The sequence below is a fragment of the Chiloscyllium plagiosum genome, unplaced genomic scaffold (genome assembly GCF_037043375.1).
Source record: "Chiloscyllium plagiosum isolate Xiang-an unplaced genomic scaffold, Cpla_swu_hap1 HiC_scaffold_40, whole genome shotgun sequence".
NCBI lineage: Eukaryota > Metazoa > Chordata > Chondrichthyes > Orectolobiformes > Hemiscylliidae > Chiloscyllium > Chiloscyllium plagiosum.
The window spans coordinates 22,694,889-22,717,906 of NW_028270178.1; the positions used below are offsets into that span (position 1 = coordinate 22,694,889).

General features: G+C 42.5%; 1 protein-coding gene across 1 annotated transcript; it reads left to right on the plus strand.

The window, feature by feature from the left end:
• The first annotated feature begins 237 nt into the window (after positions 1–237).
• On the plus strand, positions 238–16,738 carry LOC122544136 (uncharacterized). The gene is made up of 7 exons (XM_043683176.2): positions 238–335; positions 3,232–3,412; positions 5,786–5,896; positions 8,358–8,414; positions 14,301–14,447; positions 15,511–15,636; positions 16,434–16,738. The coding sequence occupies exons 2-7, from the start codon at positions 3,248–3,250 to the stop codon at positions 16,527–16,529; spliced, it is 702 nt and encodes a 233-aa protein (XP_043539111.2). The 5' UTR covers positions 238–335; positions 3,232–3,247; the 3' UTR covers positions 16,530–16,738.
• The last annotated feature ends 6,280 nt before the right edge of the window (positions 16,739–23,018 follow it).

The window sequence follows — 23,018 nt, forward strand, 5'->3', positions numbered from 1 at the left end:
GTTTGTACGTTGTCCCAGTGTCTGCGTCGGTTTCCTTCCACAATCCAAATCTATGCAGGTCAGGTTATGCTAAATTGCCCATAGTGATAGGTGCATTAGTCAGAGGGAAATGGGTCTGGGTGGGTGGACTTGTTGGGCTGTTTCCATTGTGTAGGGAATCTAATCTTATCCCTTGGCGGCTGGTTTTAACAATCTGCTGTTATTCCCTCTGAAGTGAACAATCTCATGCCCGTGAGCGGAGTGTGCGCCGAGAGGGGGACAAGTCGCCAGGTCAGAGAATCCGTTTCCCAAACGTCTGTCTGAGGATCCCGATGCAAAGTCAGTGACCACCACAGGTGGGATTGTCCTTAAATTTCCTATCATTCCTTTTTTAAAACTAAACTACTTTTCTTTTGCTTTCGGGATCAACTGGAATTAATGCTGGGAATCAGAGCCAAAACAGCAATTGCTGGAAAAGCTCAGCAGGTCTGGCAGCATCTGTGCAGAGAAATCGGAGTTAATGTGTCCGAACAAATTCTGAGGACGGGTCACTCAACTGAAAAGGTTAACCCTGATTTCTCGGCACAGATACTGCCAGAACTGCTGAGCTTTTTCAACAATTTCTGGGTTTTTTTTTGTTGTTGATGTTGCAATTAATATAATCTTTCTGAAAAAAACGAAATACCTGGGAAGTCCAGTTACTCCGGACTGGAAAGGTTAACAATGTTTCTCTCTCCACGAATGTTGTCAGATTCGCTGAATTTCTCCAGCATGCTCTCTGTGTGGTTTTAATGGTAATCTTTCAATGGTATGGCTCTCAGTGCAAAAGTGAGATCCAGTGAATGCCTCGCCCGATGCCACTTCCAGCAAAGTGGTTTTGAATGAGAAATGTCGATTTGGGAGGTGAAGTCAGTTCGCACCGATCTCATCAATATCTTCATTCCAAGTTGTCAACATATAGCGACGTGATGACTTTCCTTGAGTGAATATTCTGTTGCTCCCGCGATATACTGTACATGAAAGTTCCAGCGAATTGCACCCCAAAAATGTAGTCGGAACTTTGTACAAAATGCGAGTCGTGTGCTGGTGTGACTGTCCTTTGTTGGTGTGTACAGCAGTTCCCCCAACTCGGACAACAAATCACAACCACTGAATGTCGGTTCAGTCTGTTCAAGTGCAGCGTTGATATCAAAATGCATTTTCTGTGTCAAAGACATAGAGGTTTGCAGGAAAATGTCCTTCGTCCCATCACGTTGATGCCAGTCAAATACCTATCTATTCCAATCCCATTTTTCAGCACTTGAATCCTAGTCTTGCCTACTACTGCATCGCTAGTGTATACCTAAATACTTCTTCAATGTGATGAGTATTTCTGCTTTGACCACCCTTACAGACAATGAGTTCGGGATACCCTCCACCTCTGGGTGAAAATAAATTCCCCAAGAGTGAGGACTGCCAATGTTGGAAATCAGAGTCAACATCAGAGTGGTGCTGGAAAAGCACAGAAGTCAGGCAGCAGCAGAGGAGCAGGGAAATCATTTTCCAACTCCTCGGATGCTGCCTGACCTGCTGTGCTTTTCCAAGACCACTCTCATCTAAATTCCCCACATCCCCTCTGAATCTCTTGCCCCTTACCTTCAATCGATTCTCATGGTCATTGAACCCCCTCCATAAGGGGAAAAGTTTCTCCCTGCCATCATAATTTTATATATCTCAGAGATGTGTACCTCTGTGACCGATGGAAAACAACTGCAGTCTGTCCAATCTCTCTTCAGGACTGAAACTCTCCAGACCAGAAAACATTCTGGTAAATCTCCTCTGCTCCAGACTAGGCAACATCCTGGTAAATCTCCTTCGCTCCAGACCAGGCAACATCCTGGTAAATTCCTTTGATCTAGACCAGGCAACATCCTGGTAAATCTCCTTTGATCTAGACCAGGCAATATCCTGGTAAATCTCCTTTGCTCCAGACCAGGCAACATCCTGCTAAATCTCCTTTGCTCCAGACCAGACAACATCTTGGAAAATCTTCTCTGCTCCAGCCCACGCAACATCCTGAAAACCTCCTCTGCCCTGAATCAGGCAACATCCTGGAAAAACTCTTCTGTTCCACACCAGGCAATATCCTGGTAAATCTCCTCTGCACTCTCTCCACTGCTATCGTATCCCTCCTACCATGTGGATTCCAGGACTGCTCACCATACTCTAACTGTGGTCGAACCAACATTTTGTGAAGTTCAAATATAACCTTCTTGCTCTTAAACTCTATGTTGTCGACTACTAAGGGTAAGTTTGCTTTCTTTGCCATTTTATGCAAGGTAAATGAGCACCCAGGTTCCTTTAAAACTTAGTGATCCCCAGGGTCCTGCCGTCATTTGCCCATTTACCAGCAAAATGCTGTCTGATCTTTCGATCATTTTAACTGATCATTTTTATTGCAATATTTGCACAAATGTTTGCATATCCTTTTTATTGCATCATTAGGTTCGTGAGGCAAGATACAGATTTTTTAAAAGTAGGCAAAATTGTAACCTGAAACTTGAAAAGAAGGGAGTGAGATATCAGTCTGGCAAAAAAAAACCCAGAAGGAACTGAAATTATGAATTCTGAATGTCCAACTTAATTTAAACATGTGGGTAGTTAGGTAAAGGTGAGATTTGCAGTAAAAGCAGCAATGTTGGGACGAAGGGATGATGGAGTGCATCATCAGAATGACGAGCAAGGGATTACCTCTCTAGGGAGGTAATTGTTCCAATCCCTGTGAAATTCAGCCCAAGGCTGCTGCCAACGCAGTCGCCCGTTTGGGTAAATCTGATAAATGCAGAGGGCACTTTGGACTAAAGCTGGGCATGTCATGTTTCAAGGGAGGTAACAGATCGGAGCGTGGGAGGGTATAGAAAGACATGGATTGAAAATGGATTGCTGCCAGCATCTAAACTTGAAGACTTGGAGAGAATGTTCTCTTGAAATATTCCTCTGAATAAAGAGACAAAAAAAACCTAAAATCCTCAATAAGTACAACTGAAGTAATCACAAAGCTATGTAAACTGAATTGCTAAATCAAACCAAACTGAAAGCATTTGAGGCTTCAAGGAAAGAACTAACTTCCAAATGGATTGCTTTAGATGGTCTGGCAACTTAATTTTGTTTTCACAAAACAGCCACTGTCAGGCTGAAATGAACTCAGTTTCTTCCCAATAACATGAAACATTAAGTCTTTAAATCTGATTCACTTCCCTCTCGTTCATGCAGGTCTTCATCTTGGGACATGGAGACTTCGCTGAGCAGTGACCCTAGGGTTGCTGGTTCCTGTCTGACTGCGGAATCTGGGACAAGTAACACTGCAGAGAGATATCAAAGCCCCCAGACTGACCTACCCATTGGAGCAGGATCCGCCTCAGCGACTCAGATGGGAAGACACAAATCATTGGGTGTAAGTCTGCATTTTGTAAATCGCAAAAAATCCCTTTCTTGGTCCTCAGCATTAGCAATTGCCTTTGAAGATGCTTTGAACAAAATAGGCTTCAGGTAATATTCGCAGGCTGATGACAAATGAGATAAAAGAGATTCATTCGGTTTGCTTCATATTGAAAACATGATGTAGGAAATTGGAAGGCAAGCAGGAGGGGTGGAAGGACATGACAAAATGCTAAGATGAAGACAAGTTGTTCCTGGTTCTTGTCAGTTACCAGTGTGGAACACTGACCCACCTCGGTCAAAGATTCTTCTTAAATGCACCACCCTGTCTCATCAACATTAAACGTTTCAAAACACCCTGTCAGAGAAATGTAAACACAGTTACCAAGTTCACAGGCATTAGTGTATGAATAATATCAAGAATAAATCATGAGGAATATGGAAGGCTCTGGGGAGAATCATATTCCTTTTCCGCTCCCAGTTATCTTTGGAAAGGTCCATGTTTCTGAACCAGGGCATTTAATGTGCTGACGAGAATTCTAACATGATGTAAGGCTCAATATTCAAGTATATGTTCCAGCAACTGTTAGGAATCATATATCCAACACTTGATAACATATAAATTAATATATCTATTGCTTGATAGCATAGGTATATAATGCTGATATACCTACTATTTCACAACACATAATATATAATGAAAATAGATCTATTGAGTTTTTTGAAAAAGTAACAGAGGATTGATGAGGGCAGAGTGGTGGACGTGTTCTATATGGACTTCAGTAAGGCATTTGGCAAGGTTCCCCGCTGGAGACTGGTTAGCAAGGTTAGGTCTCATGGAATACAGGGAGAACTAGCCATTTGGATACAGAACTGGCTCAAAGGTAGAAGACAGAGGGTGGTAGTGGAGGGTTGTTTTTCAGACTGAAGGCCTGTGACCAATGGAGTGCCACAAGGATTGGTGTTGGGTCCACTACTTTTCAGCTACACACTACAGCTTTGACAAAGGGTCAGTTAGACTCAAAATGTCAGCTCTTTTCTCTCCTTACAGATGCTGCCAGACCTAATGAGATTTTCCAGCATTTTCTCTTTTGGTTTCAGATTCCAGCATCCGCAGTAATTTGCTTTTATCCACTACTTTTCATCATTTATATAAATTATTTGGATATGAACATAAGAGGTATAGTAAGTAAATTTGTTGATGACACCAAAATTGGAGGTGTAGTGGACAGTGAAGAAGGTTACCTCAGATTACAATGGGACCTTGATCAGATGGGCGAATGGGCTGAGGAGTAGCAGATGACGTTTAATTCAGATAAATGTTCTGCTTTCCTTTGTTGGTCAGAGTATTGAGTTCAGGAGTTGAGAGGTTGGCTAGGCCACTTTTGGAATATTGCATGCTATTCTGGTCTCCTTCCTACCAGAAGGATGTTGTGAAACGTGAAAGAGTTCAGAAAAGATTTACAAGGATGTTGCCAGGATTGGAGGAGTGGATCGATAGAGAGAGGCTGAATAGGCTGGGGCTGTTTTCCCTGGAGCAGCGAAGGTTGATGGGTGACCTCATAGAGGTTTATAAAATCATGAGGGGCATGGATAGGATAAGTAAACAAAGCCTTTCCCCTGGGATGGGCGAGTCCAGATCTAGAGGGCAAAGGTTTAAAGTGAGAGGGGAAAGATATAAAAGAGACCTAAGGGGCAACTTTTTCACACAGAGGGTGGTGCGTGCATGGAATGAGCTGCCAGAGGAAGTAGTGGAGGCTGGTACAATTGCAACATTTAAGAGGCATCTGGATGGGTATATGAATAGGAAGGGTTTGGAGAGATATGGGCCAGGTGCTGGAAAATGGGACTAGATTATGTTAGGATATCTGGTCGGCATGGACAAGTTGGACCGAATGGTCTGTTTCCATGCTGTACATCTCTATGACTACTTTTTGAGAATATATAGTGAACCTATATCCCCTAATTGATAACGCATAATATATAATGATCATATATCCATTGCTTGATAATATATAATATTTAATGAGTCTGCCTGACTCAGTGCTCGACTGGAAATCATATATTTTCCATATATTAGTTGCTCTTGTCCTTCTGACTGATGGATGAAAGGTCCAATACATACTGTCGATAGCATCTTGACAAATTACTGCAATATGCCTGAAAAGTATACACGAAGTCTTTCAGTGTTGAGGGGATTCAATGTTGGAGACCACCACGCATTGGATATAACCCAAATATCATCTTCACATTTCAAAGTGGTTTTACTTGCATTGTTACTTTCTTCAATTTCATTTCCATCACCTTTCCATCTCTCCAACCCAGAGAGACTTCGTTTGAATTTGAATAATATACGGTGATAGCACAATGTGATATTCCTTCTGTTTAGTTTGCTCAGATTGTGTTGGGAGTATTTTTTATAATCTGCTGGACGCCATTAATTCTGCGACCTGTGTCAATGGAAGGGAAGTACAGAATCCAGTGGTGGATCGGCCTGTCGGTATGTACACATCCAATGTACTCATCCAATGTATGTACACAATGTATGTACACATCCAATGTACTCAATGCCATTTTGGAAGCTATTCACTCCTCCTCAACTCCTAAGAAGAGGATGTTTTGCCCAACATTCTTTTGCATGGAAAGTTTACCATTCTTAATCTGTTATTGGCATTATTTCATCTTGAAGCTGGACATTAATGTATAAAAGGCAAAACCTCAACTTAGAATGGGTAACAGATCAGATATGTTAAATCTGTTCATCAAAATGATTCTATTTCTCACATTCTCACTATTATTAGATTAAAGCGTGATTCCCCACACATCCTTTGGATTGATTAGAACAATTGTTAGATTCAGACCTACTTCCGTTGGACTCTCCACTTGTGGAGACTCCTTATTGATGTCTTTTTCTTTCCTACTGAACCGTTTGAATGTTTTCCTGCATAGTTATAAGTCACCACTCAGTCATTTTTTGTTGTTGTAAAGAATAGGGACTCAATCGCTTTGGCTTTTCAAACAGGAATGCACTTTCATACCTTGAAGTGATTTACAAATTCCCTCAAGCCCTGCTAAAGATTTTTTTGTTAAGTATACAGATATAAAGCTATCTATATTTCAAAGTATAATATATAATGATAATATGTATACTGTTTGATATTTAATGCTAATGTATCTATTGTTTTATAATACATAGTGAACCAAGTTTTTTTAAGAAACAAATATAGTCCTCAATATATAAATGCTTTGACGGTATTTACATTTCTGTTGCTGTATTAAACTAAAATTTGGTGAATTTTTACAACAAAGTATCTATTCTTTTCTGCACTATAAAAAACAATATCTCTAAATCTGTACAGGCACCATATGACTCCCACTGAGGTGTACACTATTTCAGTAAATTTAATACAGCATGTTATTCCACCTCACATTCTGCAAGTATATTAAAGGGGCCTTTGCGCTATTTTCAGTTTTGCTCAACATTGCTATAACTGAAAAGTTGTTTTCACTCCCTAAGTTATCATTTGCACTTTTAATTCCAAAGGGCAAATGAATATGAACATTCTATGGCCACATATGAGTAATTCCCCAAATCGATGCCTGACTCTCTCTACAGTTACGTTCTGCATAACATCTGACCATTTACAAAATGCTCTTTTCCATTTCTTCAAGTCCATGTTGATGCAAATCCACCAAAGGTTTATCTGTTTTTGATATCCTTGGACAGCATTCTAATCAGACAGAAGCACGCCAACAAATATACATGCTTGGTTAGCTTTTGCTCCATACATTTTACTGATAGATAAAAATGAATAGAAAGAAATTGGGAACAAAGTGCAGATACCAAAGACTTACTGCCAATCACCATTTTGTTGCATTCATGTATCAAGGGGTGGCACGGTGGCTCAGTGGTTAGCACTGCTGCCTGACAGCACCAGGACCTGAGTTCAATTCCTGCCTTGGGTAATGGTCTGTGTGGAGTTTGCACATTCTCCCTGTGTCTACATGGTTTTCTCCCAGAATCCAAAGATCTGCAGGTCAGATGAATTTGCCATTCTAAATTGCTCATAGTGTTAGCTGTATAAGTCAGGGGTAAATATAGGGTAGGGCAATGGTGCTGGGTGTGCTCCTCTTCAGAGGGTCAGTGAGGACTTGTTGGGTCAAATAGCCTGTTTTCATGCTGTAGGTAATCTAATTGGTTATAGAGTTATGCAGCATGGAAACAGACCTTTTGGTTCAACTAGTCCACACTGACCATGTTCCCAAATTAAACTAGTTCCATTTGCCTCCGTTTGTTCCAATCCCTCCAAACCTTTCCTATTGATGTACTTATCCGAAAGTCTTTTAAATGTTGTAACCTGCATCTGTCATTTCCACTGGAAGTTCATTCTACACACAAACCACTCTCTGTGTTAAAAAAACCTTGCCCCTCATATCCTTTTTAAAACTTTCTCCTCTCACCTTAAATATATATCTCCCAGTTTTAAACTCTTGAACCCTGGGGAAAAGACCTTTGCTATTTACCTTATCTAAGTCCCTCATAACTTTATAAACCTGTATAAGGTCACCCCTCAACCTCCCATGCTCCAGTGAAAAAGTCCCAGTCTATCCAGTCTCTCCTTATAACTCAAACCTCCCATTCCTGGCAACGTCCTAATAAATACTTTTTGAACTCTCTCCAATTTAACAATATCCTTTCTCTAGCTGGGTGACCAGAACTGCACACAATAATCTAGAAGAGGCCTCACCAATGTTCTATATAATCTTAACATGATGTCCTGACTCCTAGACTCAAAGGTCTGAGCATTAAAGGCAAGCATGTTAAACACCTTCGTAACTGTGATACAAATTTCAAAGTATTATGTACCTGAATCTCTCGGTCCCTGTTCGATAGGACTATCAAGCAAATTGTTGTCATCAGAGACAGGTCTCATTACCAGAAATTCAATTGTCTTTTTCAGTTTGTACTTTGTGGGTTTATATGGCATACTGTGGAAAAGACAATATCTACTGTTCGGGTAAGTAACCACCATATGTGTTTTCCATTTGAATAATGAACTGAAAAGCTGGGAAAGATGATTGAGTTTGAAGTTCTGGTTACTAGATACATTATATGGAGAGTTGTGAAGTCACATCCTATTGATTAGTTTTGGCGCGCATAAATGTGGTTAACCTTGACATTTGACAGTCGTTAAAAATGGTAATTTGCACAGTAGCAACCTGCTTTTTCTTGCGACCAAGTTTCATTTCAACTGACTTCAGTGGAAAAGGAAATTTGGCGGATTGCTCAATGGTCAGGATATTCACTGGCACAGAGTTACACATCATAGACAGAATGCTGGCTTCAACGTATTGTGTCAAATGACTTAGAATGGAATTGCATGAACGCCTATATCTCTGAATGCATATTACCTTGCAAGGCTTTTAACATTCAGAAGTCATGAAGCAGAGAGAAGCTCATTTTTCAAAAGGGAATCATTCTCTGTTGTACTGTTCAGGTGCTTTTTGGAGACAGGTTTTCCAAAAAGTATTCTCAAGCCAAACAATACAATGGAATAGTTATAGAGTCATAGAGATGTACAGCATGGAAACAGACCCTTCGTTCCAACCCGTCCATGCCGACTAGATATCCCAACCCAATCTAGTCCCACCTGCCAGCACCTGGCCCATATCCCTCCAAACCCGTCCTGTTCACATACCCATCAAGATGCCTCTTAAATGTTGCAATTGTACCAGTCTCCACCACTTCCTCGGGCAGCTCATTCCATACACGTACCACATGCTGTGTGAAAAAAATTGCCCCTTAGGTTTCTCTTATATCTTTCCCCTCTCACCCTAAACCTATGCCCTCTAGTTCTGGACTCCCCAACCCCAGGGAAAAGACTTTATCTATTTATCATATCCATGCCCCTCATAATTTTATAAACCTCTATAAGGTCATCCCTCAACCTCCGATGCTCCAGGGAAAACAGCCCCAGCCTGTTCAGCCTCTTCCTATAGCTCAAATCCTCCAACCCTGGCAACATCCTTGTGAATCTTTTCTGAACCCTTTCAAGTTTCACAACATCTTTCCAACAGTGACCTAACCAATGTCCTGTACAGCTGCAACATGACCTCCCAACTCCTGTACTCAATACTCTGACCAATAAAAGAAAGCATACCAAAAGCTTTCTGCACTATCCTATCTACCTGCAACTCCACTTTCAAGGAGCTATGAACCTGCACTCAAAGGTCTCTTTGTTCTGCAACACTCCCTATGACCTTACCATTAAGTGTATAAGTCCTGCTAAGATTTGCTTTCCCAAAATGCAGCACCTCACATTTTTCTGAATTAAACTCCATCTGCCACTTCTTAGACCATCGGCCCATCTGGTCCAGATCCTGCTGTAATCTGAGGTAACCCTCTTCGCTGTCCACTACACCTCCAATTTTGGTGTCATCTGCAAACTTACTAACTGTACCTCTTATGCTTACATCCAAAGCATTTATAACAAAAAGTAGGAGCCAGCACTGATCCTTGTGGCACTCCACTGGTCACAGGCTTCCAGTCTGAAAAACAACTCTCCACCACCACCCTCTGTCTTCTACCTTTCAGCCAGTCCTGTATCCAAATGGCTAGTTCTCCCTGTATTCTGTGGGATCTAACCTTGCTAACTAGTCTCCCATGGGGAACCTTGTCGAATGCCTCACTGAAGTCCATATAGATCACATCTACCGCTCTGCCCTCATCAATCCTCTTTGTTACTTTTTCAAAAAACTCAATCAAGTTTGTGAGACATGATTTCCCACACACAAAGCCATGTTGACTATCCCTAATCAGTCCTTGCCTTTCCAAATACATGTACATCCTGTCCCTCAGGACTCCCTCCAACAACTTGCCCACCACCAATGTCAGGCTCACTGGTCTATAGTTCCCAGGCTTGTCCTTACCACCCTTCTTAAACAGTGGCACCACATGAGTCAACCTCCAGTCTTCTGGCATCTCACCTGTGACTATCGATGACACAAATAATTCAGCAGCAGACAGGAAGGTGAAGAGTTTCTGTAAAACAAGCAAAGTTGAGATTGATTCCACCTGAGGTGGTCCAAGTAAATTTGATGATGGTTAATAAAATTTTGAGGGGCATGGATAGGGTGAATAGCCAAGGTCTTTTATCCAGGGTAGGGAAGTCCAAAACTAGAGGGCATTGGTTTAGGATGAGAGGGGGAAGATTTAAAAGAGACCTAAGGGGCATCTTTTTCACTGGATAGTGCATGTATGGAATGAGCTGCCAGAGGAAGTGGTGGACTCTGGTACAATTACAAAATTTAAAAGGCATCTGGATGAGTACATTAGTAAGGAAGGGTAAGAGGGATATGGGACAAGTGCTGGCAAATGGGAGGAGATTAATTTAGGATATCTGGTCGGCATGGACAAGTCGGATCAAAGGGTCTGTAACTATAGAATAGAATAGAATCACTACAGTGTGGAACCAGGCCCTTCTGCCCGACAGGTTCATACCAACCCTCTGAAGAGTAACCCACCCAGACCCATTTCCTCTCCTATTATCATATTTTAATCCCTGACTAATGCACCTAACCTACATATCCTTGAATACTATGGGCAATTTAGCATGGCCAACTCACTTAACCTGCACATCTTTGGATTGTGGGAGGAAACCGGAGCACCCAGAGAAAACCCAGGACACAGGGAGAATATGCAAACTCCACACAAGGGGGGCCTGAGGTTGGATTCAAACCCGTGTCCCTGGCACTGTGAGGCAGTAGTGCTAACCACTGAGCCACCGTGCCAACCCATTTCCATGCAGCACAGCTCCATGACTCCAGCACTCTATGTATCGAGGACAGTCAGTAAGCATCAATTGTGAATCGATGAATGAGGTTTTTAATTGAGCACACGTAGAAAATCTTTCCATTTGGGAATCGTTGAGGAGTGCCGAGAACACCTCACACTTAACAAAATACTTTACTTGTGCTATGAATTGATGATAATTGTGTTTTTGCTGAGGTGGGGATTAGGTTGAGACCAACATCATGGACAGGCAGAGCAAATGGACGTGCTGTGTTATTAAATCTCAGGCGCAAGGGGAAAATAGAGAGTGAGTAGGTTTTTCAATCCACCAGCAATCAGATAACGTGCGATCGGGGACCTGATGCCATGGGCTGGCTTTAGGAAGGCAGCATAGGATCAACTGCAGATACCAGAGCTGAGAGATGATACTGTGACAGGGGACAGAGGGTTGCCAGCAGTTCCTAAAATAGTGGCTGACATCAACCAACCCGAATTAAGGAAGGCAGCCAGCATTTGGAAGGTTTCCACAGCAGGTTCAGGAAATGGACATTCATTGATCTCTTGAAAGGCTCAAATGTCTCCCAGTGGATAATCTTCTAGCACTGTCCCCTCTACAATTAGAGAAAGCTGAAACCTTAATTTCCCAATTTACAAGCACATGGCAACAGACTCGTAGATGTGTGTTGCATGAATATAGCTTTGCCTCAAATCACTCATAATAACTGGTTAATATGCGAATTAAAACTAGCCTTAAGATTTACAATGAGCCAATGATCAGGAAAGATCATATCCAAGGCTATTTTGCCATCGTATTTGGAAGGTGGAATTGATAGAATGACCTCCTCACTCCTTTTCCCTTCAAAATTTCTGTGTTCTTTCTCTTCAAGTTCTTTTCTAATTCCTCAATGAACGCATTTAACTGGAAATTGGAGAAGCTCTTGAGAGTGTAATGAAAAGAAAACAATGTTGACACTTAGGGGATTAACTATAGCAGGAGAATGCCAGTTAGCATGGACTAGTTTAGCAGAATGCTTTATTGATAGCGTGCTAAGGCCTATGCTACTTCATGTACTGCATTCTTCCAAATAAAATGGCCAGTACAAATCAGCTACCTTATCTTCCATCACAAGGTCATTCCACTACCAATAACGTGGTAGTGGCAGCCATTCCAAACATTTGATGCCATTGCTTCTTGCGTTGGATGAAGCTTCATTTCCAAGATGGATATTTGTATGTGCAATTTTGTACTGCAACATCATTGTAATGATCAGCCTGACTTCACAGAGCTCGAACAGTTTCCTCTTGAGATTATCTTTTACTCGACACAATCGAATCTCCAATCTATGAAACTCAAATAGCACAAATTTCTGTGCTATTTCTTTGAATGTGCAAAGCAATGACTCATTTTTCCTTTTACCAAGCAGCTATCTGATTAGGGGTTAAGAGTCGCTTCAAAAGATAAGACTGAATCTGTCTGCTCTGTGTCTTTTCACCAATTTAAAGTCATTGCATTGCAGATTCCAGCTCCTCCTCTCAGTGGGGGAAAAAGTCATGCTCTCCTAATTTCTACCCAATTATTGTAAATATTTATCACTACCAGCATGACAGTGGACATATTTTGTTTTTATTTTGGGTTCGACAGTGTGTGGATCATAATGATGGCAAACAGATTGTTTCATAACTTTTTAAGACATCTTGTCAGGGATGTGGGATGTCACTGGTAATGCTGGCATTTATTTCCTTTCTGTCTTTGACCTGAATGGATTGTGAAGCTGTTTCAGAGTGAAATTAGCGTCAACATAGTGCATTTTTGGAATCACTTCGAGGCCAGACAACAGTTTCCTTCCCTAACAGGCATTAGTGAATCCAACAATTGATAATGGTTTCATGGTTACCATTAACTCTTAATTCCAGATTTTTATTGAATTCAAATCCCATCATCGGCCGTGGAGGGATTTGAACCCAGGTCTCTGAACCCAGGTCTCTGGGTTAACAGTCCATGCAATCATACCATTAGGCCATCGCTTCCACAGTCTGACAATGATGACTGGCCTTGTCCACTTTTCTAGTCCAACACCAGGCCTTGTTGTCACATAGGCTGCTACCTGAAACAACCCATTGTCAGGCACTATTGGTCCCCATTAGAAACTAGTTATTCTTCCAGGCTGACCATAAGCCATTCTTTGTCTGTTCAACTTTATTCTCTCTTCTTGAGCTCCATCTCCACCTGTTGCTTACTCCTCCTCTCCCATGCCCCCATCGTCAGCATATATACCAACCTTTTTCTTATTATAGTCAAAGCAAAAAACATTTTCGTTGTTCGATGTTAACTCTGCTTACTCTCCACAGATTCTGCTAGACCTGAAGAGTTTCTCCAGCAATTTATGGGGTTTTTTTAATTGTGAAGGAAAGATTACATGGTTAGAATCAAACATGAGTTACAGAAGTGACAATCATTGCCATCTGCTTCCTCAGGCTCAAAGTTAAGGAGGTATTTCAGAACAGAGAATGTAGAGAATAATCACCTCAACATGAAGAGATTTAAGGTTGTTCTGCGCTCTGGGCAGTTTGTGATTGCTTCCTTTTAAAACAGTAGATAAATGGGGAATTATCAGAAGTTTTAATCATAACGCGTATTGAGTGGGTCCTGAAATGTTAGAAATTAGTGGCAGGGTTTAACTATTTAACCAATCTAAGCTGCACTGTCACTGGGCTGAGTGTCACTGTGATTTGTGATGTAGACTCTGAAACCTATGATCTGTGGTTATGAGTTTGAATCCATCATGGCACATTGTAAAATTTGAATTTTAAAAAATCTGGAAGAAAAATGTCACCATTGGCCATTGTTGTAAAATCCAAACTGGTTCAACAATATCCTTTTGAAAAGGAAAACTGCCAGGCTTAGCTGATTTGACCTACACGTGACTCCCAACTACCTTCTGGATAATTAGAGATGGATGTTAACAACAGACTGAGTGACACCCCACATCCCATGAACATGTCTTAAAAATGTGTCAAATGCCTTCCCCAATGTCAATGTAATACGCTTGCAGCATTATGATATTATCAACAGTTACAGATGTCTGAATTAAACATTGCTTTTTCTTCCAAGTTTGTGGCTTACCTGATCATGAATACAGTCAGTGCCCTTGTTGCTGTCGCAAGTGTCATCCAGGTTTCCATGAATTTGCACGTTTGGACAACAGATATTGTCTGCTATTCGGGAAATATTTGTGATTCTTGGTCCATTGCTTTGGCTGTAAGTACGAAACTTAATTCTTTATTTACACGATCTTTGTTTTTAAAAATGGGTCAATTTGAGTGGTTTATGGTATCGGGTCAATGGGGAGCTTATGCTGTGTGTTTGACACGTTGTAATTGATGTTCATCTCCCTCACAATATCTTTTCAGACACACATTCTTACCCCATGTACATGTCAGATTAGCCCCACAATCCCTTTCCAGAAGAAGTGAAAATTAAGAAAAATCACATTATGACAACATGAAGAGTTGAAAGACCTTTCTTGATTGGTATCTTAATGACTGAATTACATTGATAATCTCAATCTTACAGAATATGGGGGGAGAAACAGGAAAGAGGTTCTAATTTTAAATGTAATTTAAGCATTCACATGGAGTTCTTAGGTGGAACTGCCAATGTACATACAATTCCTATAGTGTGGAAGCAGACTATATGGTATATCGAGATTACCACTGACCCTTGCCCAATCCTGTGGCCCTGCATTTCCCCATGGCTAACACAGCCAGCCTGCACATCCTTGGGCAGAGGTGGGGACTGCAGATGCTGGAGATCCAGATGCACATCCCTGGGTACTATGGGCCAATCCACCTAACCTGAAAATCTTTGGACTGTGAGAGGGCACCCATGCAGAAACAGGGAGTACAGCAAACTCCAGGCAGACAGTTGCCCAAGTGTGAAATTGAATTCAGGTCCTTAGTACTGCGAGGCAACGGTGCTAATTAATGTGCCACTGGACCATCCTCACATTCTCTGACCCTTTGCTTCACATCCTAATCCACTGTTTCCTTCACTCTTCCTCACAGCTCCCCATTACCCAGTGACTTGGGTTTCCTTTTCAGTTGGATATCATGGCAGTGAAATTGACTTGTTCCTATGTCAGTGACAAAGGATGTGCAAAATCCCTTTAACTCCCATTGCATCAAATGTAATGTTCCACCAACTGAAAGCTCACTTTGGGTGTCTAGATCAATTTCCTTGTCTCTGGGCATACAATTGATAGACTTGGAAAATGCAACTTGGTTCAAAATGCCTTTAACATATTCTTGCTGCTTCTCCACAGAGATATCGCTTAGGTCTCATCATCGCCCTCTTCCTCCTTGCATTTCTGGAGCTCGTCATATCGATTATCATTTTAATTTTTGGATGCCCCATAGTAAGCAACAAATCGAAGACACAGCACAATAAGGTTAGTCATTACAAATCCTTGCTTCCCCCTCGATATTACTTGCGATGATGTCCAAAAATGCAGCTCAACCAACTTGGTGAATTTGAAATAGCTAGATATTCTGCAGAGGGATTGATATTTAGTTTTGTTTTGACCAACCCAGCACTGCACAGAGGAGATTCCACAAATGGCTGGTCTGATAACTCTCTGTATTGTGCACCACAAGAGTTGAGCTTCCATGTGAAAGAGTTGCTGCCCATCTGGGTGTGTGAAGGAGAATTGAAATGAATGATGGATCGAAGTTCCCAAATTGCACTGAATTGCACTAGTAGGGATTGTGCTCAAACTCACAGCAATATATCATTGAAATAAGGACTCATTAGAAATCCAGGGCTGGCAACTGGCACATGCCAGTCCCTTGAGGAACAGAAGAGGTGGGAGTTTATTGTTCTCGGTCGAGGGATCATGCAGATTAGGCGAAAGTGAGGACTGCAGATGCTGGAGATCAGAGTCAAGATTAAGAGTGGTGCTGGAAAATCATAGCAGGTCAGGCAGCACCTGAGGAGCAGGAAAATCAACATTTTGGGCAGGAGCCCTTCATCACTGAAAACGTTACACACGCTCGTTCCTGATGAAGGTCCTGCCCAAAACATCTATTGTCCTGCTCCTCGGATGCTGCCTGACCTGCTGTGCTTTTCCAGCACCACTCTAATCTTGACTTGGATCATGCAGATTGTACATTGGCAGAAATATTTACTACATTTCTTTCGCTACCCTCTTGTTCACTTTTTTGATATGAGTTCTGATTTCTCTGTCAGCCTCGAAGTAAATCTACTGATCAGGAAAGCACCTCTCAAATGCCAACACACCAGGACACCACCTACAGCAATGTAATATCTCAAACAACTTTATAGCATGGATTCCCATTGTGCAATAGGACTTTAAAAGGAAGCCAGATTGTCACCAGAACAGCTCTGAGCAGTTTCTGGATATATTTGAATATATGTTGAGATAGGCCCGATAAAGATAATGCTCTCAAACTGTTGCTTTTGATATGTTGAGCTTTTATATTTGTACAATAGGTAAATTAAAATTAAAACACTAGACACAATTTGTTCGATCAGGTAAGTGTAAGTAAGAGGAATGATCAGGACTGTAACTCTCTATGCAGACTTACCTCTTTATTAAACCAGACCATTGAGAGCAATCAGCTATGTACAACTGCTGGAGTGTGGGGTTCCAGCAGAAACTAGCATTGCCTGCGGAAATGGAGTATCCAATACTCTATCAGATTCAGCATATTTGCTACGTTGCCCTTGTAAGCACTGGAGTTTCCAGTCAGCCAGTCTATACATTGTTCATCTACAGTGCTAACTGCTCTCTCATCTTGGAGTGCTGTTAAATCTCTTCTCATATGTGTAGTGTTATCATATTGCTGTTCCATTCCAGCAGTCCAAAGCTGTAAAACCTCAGTGTCTGCTATTCCTACGATGAGATTTTTGTCCAGTTGTGCTGTTGTTCTTAAATTATTCCCAACATATTGAAATTTGGTGTGAATGAGATCATTAGATGCCGTTCACAATCCCTCATATTGTGGGACTAATATGTGTGTGTGTGTGTGTGTGTGTGTGTGTGTGTGTGTGTGTGTGTGTGTGTGTGTGTGTGTGTGTGTGTGTGTGTGTGTGTGTGTGTGTGTGTGTGTGTGTGTAAAACACATTTCCAGTCCACAGCAGAGAGAGGTCTGTGTGTGTGTGTGTCTGTGTGTGTGTCTATGTGTGTGTGTCAAACACATTTCCAGTCCACAGCAGAGAGAGGTCTGTGTGTGTGGGTGTGAGTGTGTGTCTGTGTGTAACATTTCCAGTCTCCAGCAGAAAGAGGTCTGTGTGTGTGTGTCTGTGTGTGTGTGTCTATGTGTGTTTGTGTGTGTGTGTGTGTGTGTAACACATTTCCAGTCCACAGCAGAGATACGTCTGTGTGTGTGTGTGTTTGTGTCTGTGTGTGTGTGTGTGTGTGTGTGTGTAACACATTTCCAGTCCACAGCAGAGAGAGGTCTGTGTGTGTGTGTGTGTGTGTGTAAAACACATTTCCAGTCCACAGCAGAGATACGTCGGTGTGTGTGTGTGTCTGTGTGCCTGTGTGTGTGGATATGAGTGTGTGTCTGTGTGTAACATTTCCAGTCTCCAGCAGAAAGAGGTCAGTGTGTGTGTGTGTAAAATATTTCCAGTCCTCAGCAGAGAAAGAAATGTGTGTGTGTGTGTGTGGATGTGTGGGTGTATGTGTAAAACATTTCCAGTCCCCAGCAGAGAGAAGTCTGTGTGTGTGTGTCTATATGTGTGTGTGTGTGTGTGTAAAACATTTCCAGCACGGGGCATTGAGCTGTGACTGTGACTGTGACGAAGGGAGATTGCTGTTGGTGGTGTGTGTGCTGTAATTGACACTGCCCTCAGTTCAAAGTTAAAAATCACACAACACCAGGTAAGAGACCAACAGGTTTATCTGGAAGCACTAGTTCTCGGAGCGCTGCTCCTTCATCAGGTGGTTGTCTAAACATCCTGAGTTTAAACATCTTTAACATTTCCAGTCCTCAGCAGAGGGAGATAATGGTTGTTTGTGTATGTGTGTTAAATATTTACAGTCCCTGGCAGAGGGGGAAAAACATTCGTTTGTGTGTGTATATGATGTAAAACATTTAACTCCCCAGCAGAGGGAGATCGGGCCGTATGTGTCTAAGTGTTTGGAAATGGTATTTGCAGAGTTCAGCAGAGGGAAATTGACATTGATGGCGTGTGTGCAGTCATGATGTGGAACAGCACTCTGGAAACATGTCTGATTTCAATTAAATCTGTTGAAGCGTAACCTGGTGCCGCGTGACTTCTGACTTTATAAAGTGATTGACACTGCCCTGAGTGTAAACATCTTTCATACAATTTGTGTCAAGCGGTTTCTTGCCAGCACCAACTATCGATGAAAAAGTGGAACAGCCTTGAAACATCCTTAAACCTATTCCTCAGAATGAAGTGCATTTGTTTAACCATCTTAAGTTCAATTCCATCCGCCATTTCAATTTTGTGAAGATCAAACTTGTGTCTATTTGTATAATTAAACTGTAAATACGGCGCGTTCAATTGTATGATGGATTTATTATCATTTGTTCAACTCTCAAACTCAAGTTTGCTGATTTGTTTGTTTTAGTTTCATTAAATTGGTGCCAAATAAAATCTTGAGCTCAATTTTGCAAGAACTTTGTGTTCATTGGTGGAATAAATGAGTGTGTCCTGGCTGCACTGAGGTTTGTGTCTGTGTGTATTCCAAGTCTGGGTCCAGTGGGGGTGGGGCAGAGACAGACTGGGCCAGACCTGGGCTAAACATGTTGCTTTCTCCCACATCCTCCTCGAATCTCACAAAGTTGGTGGCTGATGTGTTCCATTCCTGGGGGAGGTGTGTTCCAGGTAGAGGAAACTGGGAGCTGACGAGATGATGTCACATATGGGATGTGGGAGGAGGTGGGGTTTAAGTGACAGACCCTGGGGGTATTTAAAACGGCCATTATCCTCTTGCCATATGGTCTGACTGGGGAGAGTGTCTGTCTGTTCCTGTCTTTGTGAGAATCTCAATCCCAGTTTGGATCCTTTCAGGCTCCCCAAATCAGCCATGCTGCCCCTGTCAGCATCCTGGAACCAGCTTTGTCCCTCATGGAGAAAGTGAGAACTGCAAATGCTGGAGATCAGAGTCGAGAGTGTGGCGCTGGAAAAGCACAACAGGTCAGGCAGCATCTTAGTACCAGGAGAATCGACATTTCGGGCATAAGCTCGATTCTTGATGAAAGGGATAGGTCCGAAACGTCGATTCTCCTGCTCCTCGGACACTACCTGACCTGCTGTGCTTTTCCAACACCACACTCTCGACTCTTTCCTTCATGGGACAGTGAGAGTGAGAGATACTGAAAAGCCTTTGGGAAAGAAAGCTGAGACCAGCTGGAATGGTCTTTAGCGTTTGCATGTCACTTCTTGCTTAACTTTGTCTCTGCCTCATTTCCCCCTTCTCTCTCTCTCTCTCACTCTCTCTGTCTCTTTATCTTTCTCCATCTCTCTGTGTGTCTCTCTCCCTGTCTGTCTCTCATTTTTTGGTTCCTCTCTGTCTCTCTCTCTCTCTGTTTCTCCCTCTCTCTGTATGTCTGCCAGTCTTTTCCTCCATTTCTCTAATTTTGTTTCTCGCTGAGTCTATCTGTCCCTCCTTCTCTCTCTTTCTCTCTCCCTGTGTGTCTCTTTCTCCATTTACTTTTCTCCTTGTCTTTCTTGCTGTCGCTCTCTCTCTTTCTCTCTAAATGCCAGGCTCATTTTTCTTTCGGCCTCCACTTTGTATTTCTTGCCTTGCTCTCTCTCTTTCATCTTTGCCCCCCCTTTCCCCCCAGACTTTGGCACCCTTCCTCCATTTTCTGTCTGTTTCCCTCTCTCTCTCTCTTACTCTATCGCCCCATCTTTCTCTCTCTCCCTGTTTCTTTCTTTCCCCATCCCTCTCTCCACATCTCTCTGTCTCTCGCCCACAACTGTGAACACTATGGGGCAAATTTCATTTGTTCAGTTCACCTAACCTGCGCATCTTTGGATTGTGGAAGAAAGCCAGAGCACCCAAAGGAAACCCACACGGACAAAGGGAGAACGTGCAAACTCCACACATACAGTCACCCGAGACTGGAAACAAACCTGGGTCCCTGGTCTCATGAGTCGGCAGTGCTAACCACTTACAAACTTATAAGGAAGGACGTTATTAAACTGTAGAGGATTTGCAAGGGGTTTACCGGGATGTTGCTAGGGGTAGAGAGCTTGAGTTATAAGGGAAGGCTGGAACGTTCTTTCACTGGAGTGTAGGAGGTTGAGCAGTGACCTTGTAGAGGTCCATAAAATCATTGGGTGTACAGATAAGGTGAATGGCAGGTGTTTGTTTCCTTGGGGCAGGGGATTTCAGGATAAGGGGGCAGATTTTTAAGGTGAGAGGAGAAAGATTTAAAAAAGACATGAGGGGCATGTTTGATCCACTGAGACAGGGGCATGTGCAGAATGAACTTCCTGAGGTGGGTGTGAGCACAGTTACAATGTTTAAAAGGTGTTTAAATAAGTACATGAGGTTTGGAGGGATATGAACCAGGAGCAGGTGGGTGGGACTAATTTAGTTTGGGATTATGTTTGTCACGCATTGGTTTGGACGGAAGGGTCTATTTCCGTGCTGTATGACCCTATGTTGGATCTGGTAGATTGGTTCATGGGCCACAAGGTGGCACCTAATCAGGGTATTCTGGAACCTAACAGATTGAATTCTCACTGCAGTGAGCCAGATTTTCCAAATTAAAGTTAAATAATGCATTTGCCTTTTGCTTCAAAGATAATCTGTTCAGTTATTGCTTTATAAACCTACAAGGTTTGAGAAGGAAACAATTTGAGCATTCGAATCTTGGTAAAGTGGTCTGTTGCCACGCTCAGAAACAAGCCTATTTTTGTTGGACAGGGTGAACGAGAGGAATTTATAACTCACGCAAATTTCCAAGGATTAATTTTCAAGTCTGGAAAAGGTGCAGCTGCCCGAGTGTGACGTTATTCGGCAGATTAAGATAAAAAGCCTGCTCCAACATGGGGCAGGAAGAGTTGCTAATTGAAAACAGTGGAGAGAAGACAGAGTTAATGTTTCGAGTCCAGTTCTGCGGAAGGGTCATTGAATTTGAAACATTAACTCGGCAGGTCTGGTCGCATCCCTAGAGAGAATGTCGAGTTTCTCCAGCAATTTCCGTTTCTTGTTTCAGATTTCCAATATCCAGTTCTTTGTTTATGATTAAAATGACTGACTGTCCACTTCATGTTGACAATATCTAACTAATCCAGGCAGCACCACAACCCAATGAAGGTTCCTTTAGGTGTTCGGTACTGTCTTGGAGGAAGACAAAGGGGCCTTTATACCTTTCAGACATGCCATCTGGCTTTCTGTCTGCCTAGTCTGTTTCACTAGCACTTGATTTGAAGGTGCCCATGTTGGATTGGGGTGGATAAACTTACAAATCACACAACACCAGGTTATAGTCCAATAGGTTTATTTGGAAGCACTAGCTTTCGGAGCACTGCTTCTTCATTAGGTAGTTATACCCCATACCCACCTGATGAAGGAGCAGCGCTCCGAAAGCTAGCACTTCCAAATAAACATATTGGACTATAAGCTGGTGTTGTGTGATTTGTCAGTTTGTACTAGCCCTTGAGTAAGTCAGTTACCCCTCACTTAGGCAAAGAGAGTCAACCTTGTAGAATTTTACAGATGGACAAGAGGAAGTGAATAACTCTGTGTCTCTGTTTTTGAGCATTGGAGACGTTCAGCTCATTCAGGTCCTTCATAATCGAACATAGAGTGAAGTTGAACCATTCATAAGTGCATCATGTTTCATCTTTCAACTGGAAATAGTCAAATACTCAAATATTCCTGTCTTCACCTACAAAGCCATTGTTGCCTCTCACCCGGCGAAATGTCATGATTTCAAAATCAGCAGCGTTAACACATTCAGAGAGATGGGAGGGAGAGACAGGGGGAGACAGAGAGAGATGGGTGGGAAAGAGAGAGATGGGGGAAGAGAGAGACAGGGGAGAGACAGAGAGAGAAAGGTGGAGAAAGAGAGAGAGAGAAGGTGGGAGAGAGAGAGATAGGCAGGGTCGAGGGAGAGAGGCAGAGAGAGAGTAAGACAGAGTGGAGAGAGAGACAGACAGTGACTGGGGGATAGTGACAGAGAGAGAGACAGGGAAGAAAGAGGCAGTGGCAGTGAGATAGAGATAGGTGTGGGTAAAGGGAGAGAGACAGGGGGAGAGAGAGAAAGACAGTGACAGGAGGTCATGAAAGAGAGAAAGAAATGGGGAGAGAGATGGGCAAAGAGAGACAGTGGCAGGGAGAGAGAGTGAGAGAGACAGTGAAAAACAGAGGGGAGAGATTGAGAAGAGAGAGAGATGGAGAAGAGACAGAGAAAAACAGAGGGGAGGCACAGAGATGGTTGTGTACTGAGAGAGATGGAAAAGAGAGAGTTGGAATAGAGTGAGAGAGAGAGAGAGACGGGGTGAGAAATATAAGTGGGGGGAGAAACCCGAACAAAAGAGAACAGAATACAGAATAACTTAACCTGTCTGAAAACCCAACAGATCATCCCAACTGATGCTGCTCCAAATGCCAGCAACAATCCCCATAAACACCCCTTGGCACAAAAGGTAAAGTCAAACACAAGGTCTGACAGGAGAAAAGTCAGAGAGAGAGCACCAGCCTGGACCTGCTTCGCTTGGGTCCAGCAGCGACAAAAACAACTCCTGTGTTAAAACCAGGGAGATGCCGGGCTGAGGGAACTGGCCACTCCCCTTTCATTGTACAAGAGTAGTTTTTAAAAC

Bases quoted from the DNA above. Each gene is read 5' to 3' on its own strand.
- LOC122544136 (XM_043683176.2), top strand. From the start codon at position 3,248: ATGGAGACTTCGCTGAGCAGTGACCCTAGGGTTGCTGGTTCCTGTCTG. The intron at 3,413-5,785 runs GTAAGTCTGCAT...CCTTCTGTTTAG, and splicing joins GAAGACACAAATCATTGGGT to TTTGCTCAGATTGTGTTGGG. The intron at 8,415-14,300 runs GTAAGTAACCAC...TTTTCTTCCAAG, and splicing joins AGACAATATCTACTGTTCGG to TTTGTGGCTTACCTGATCAT.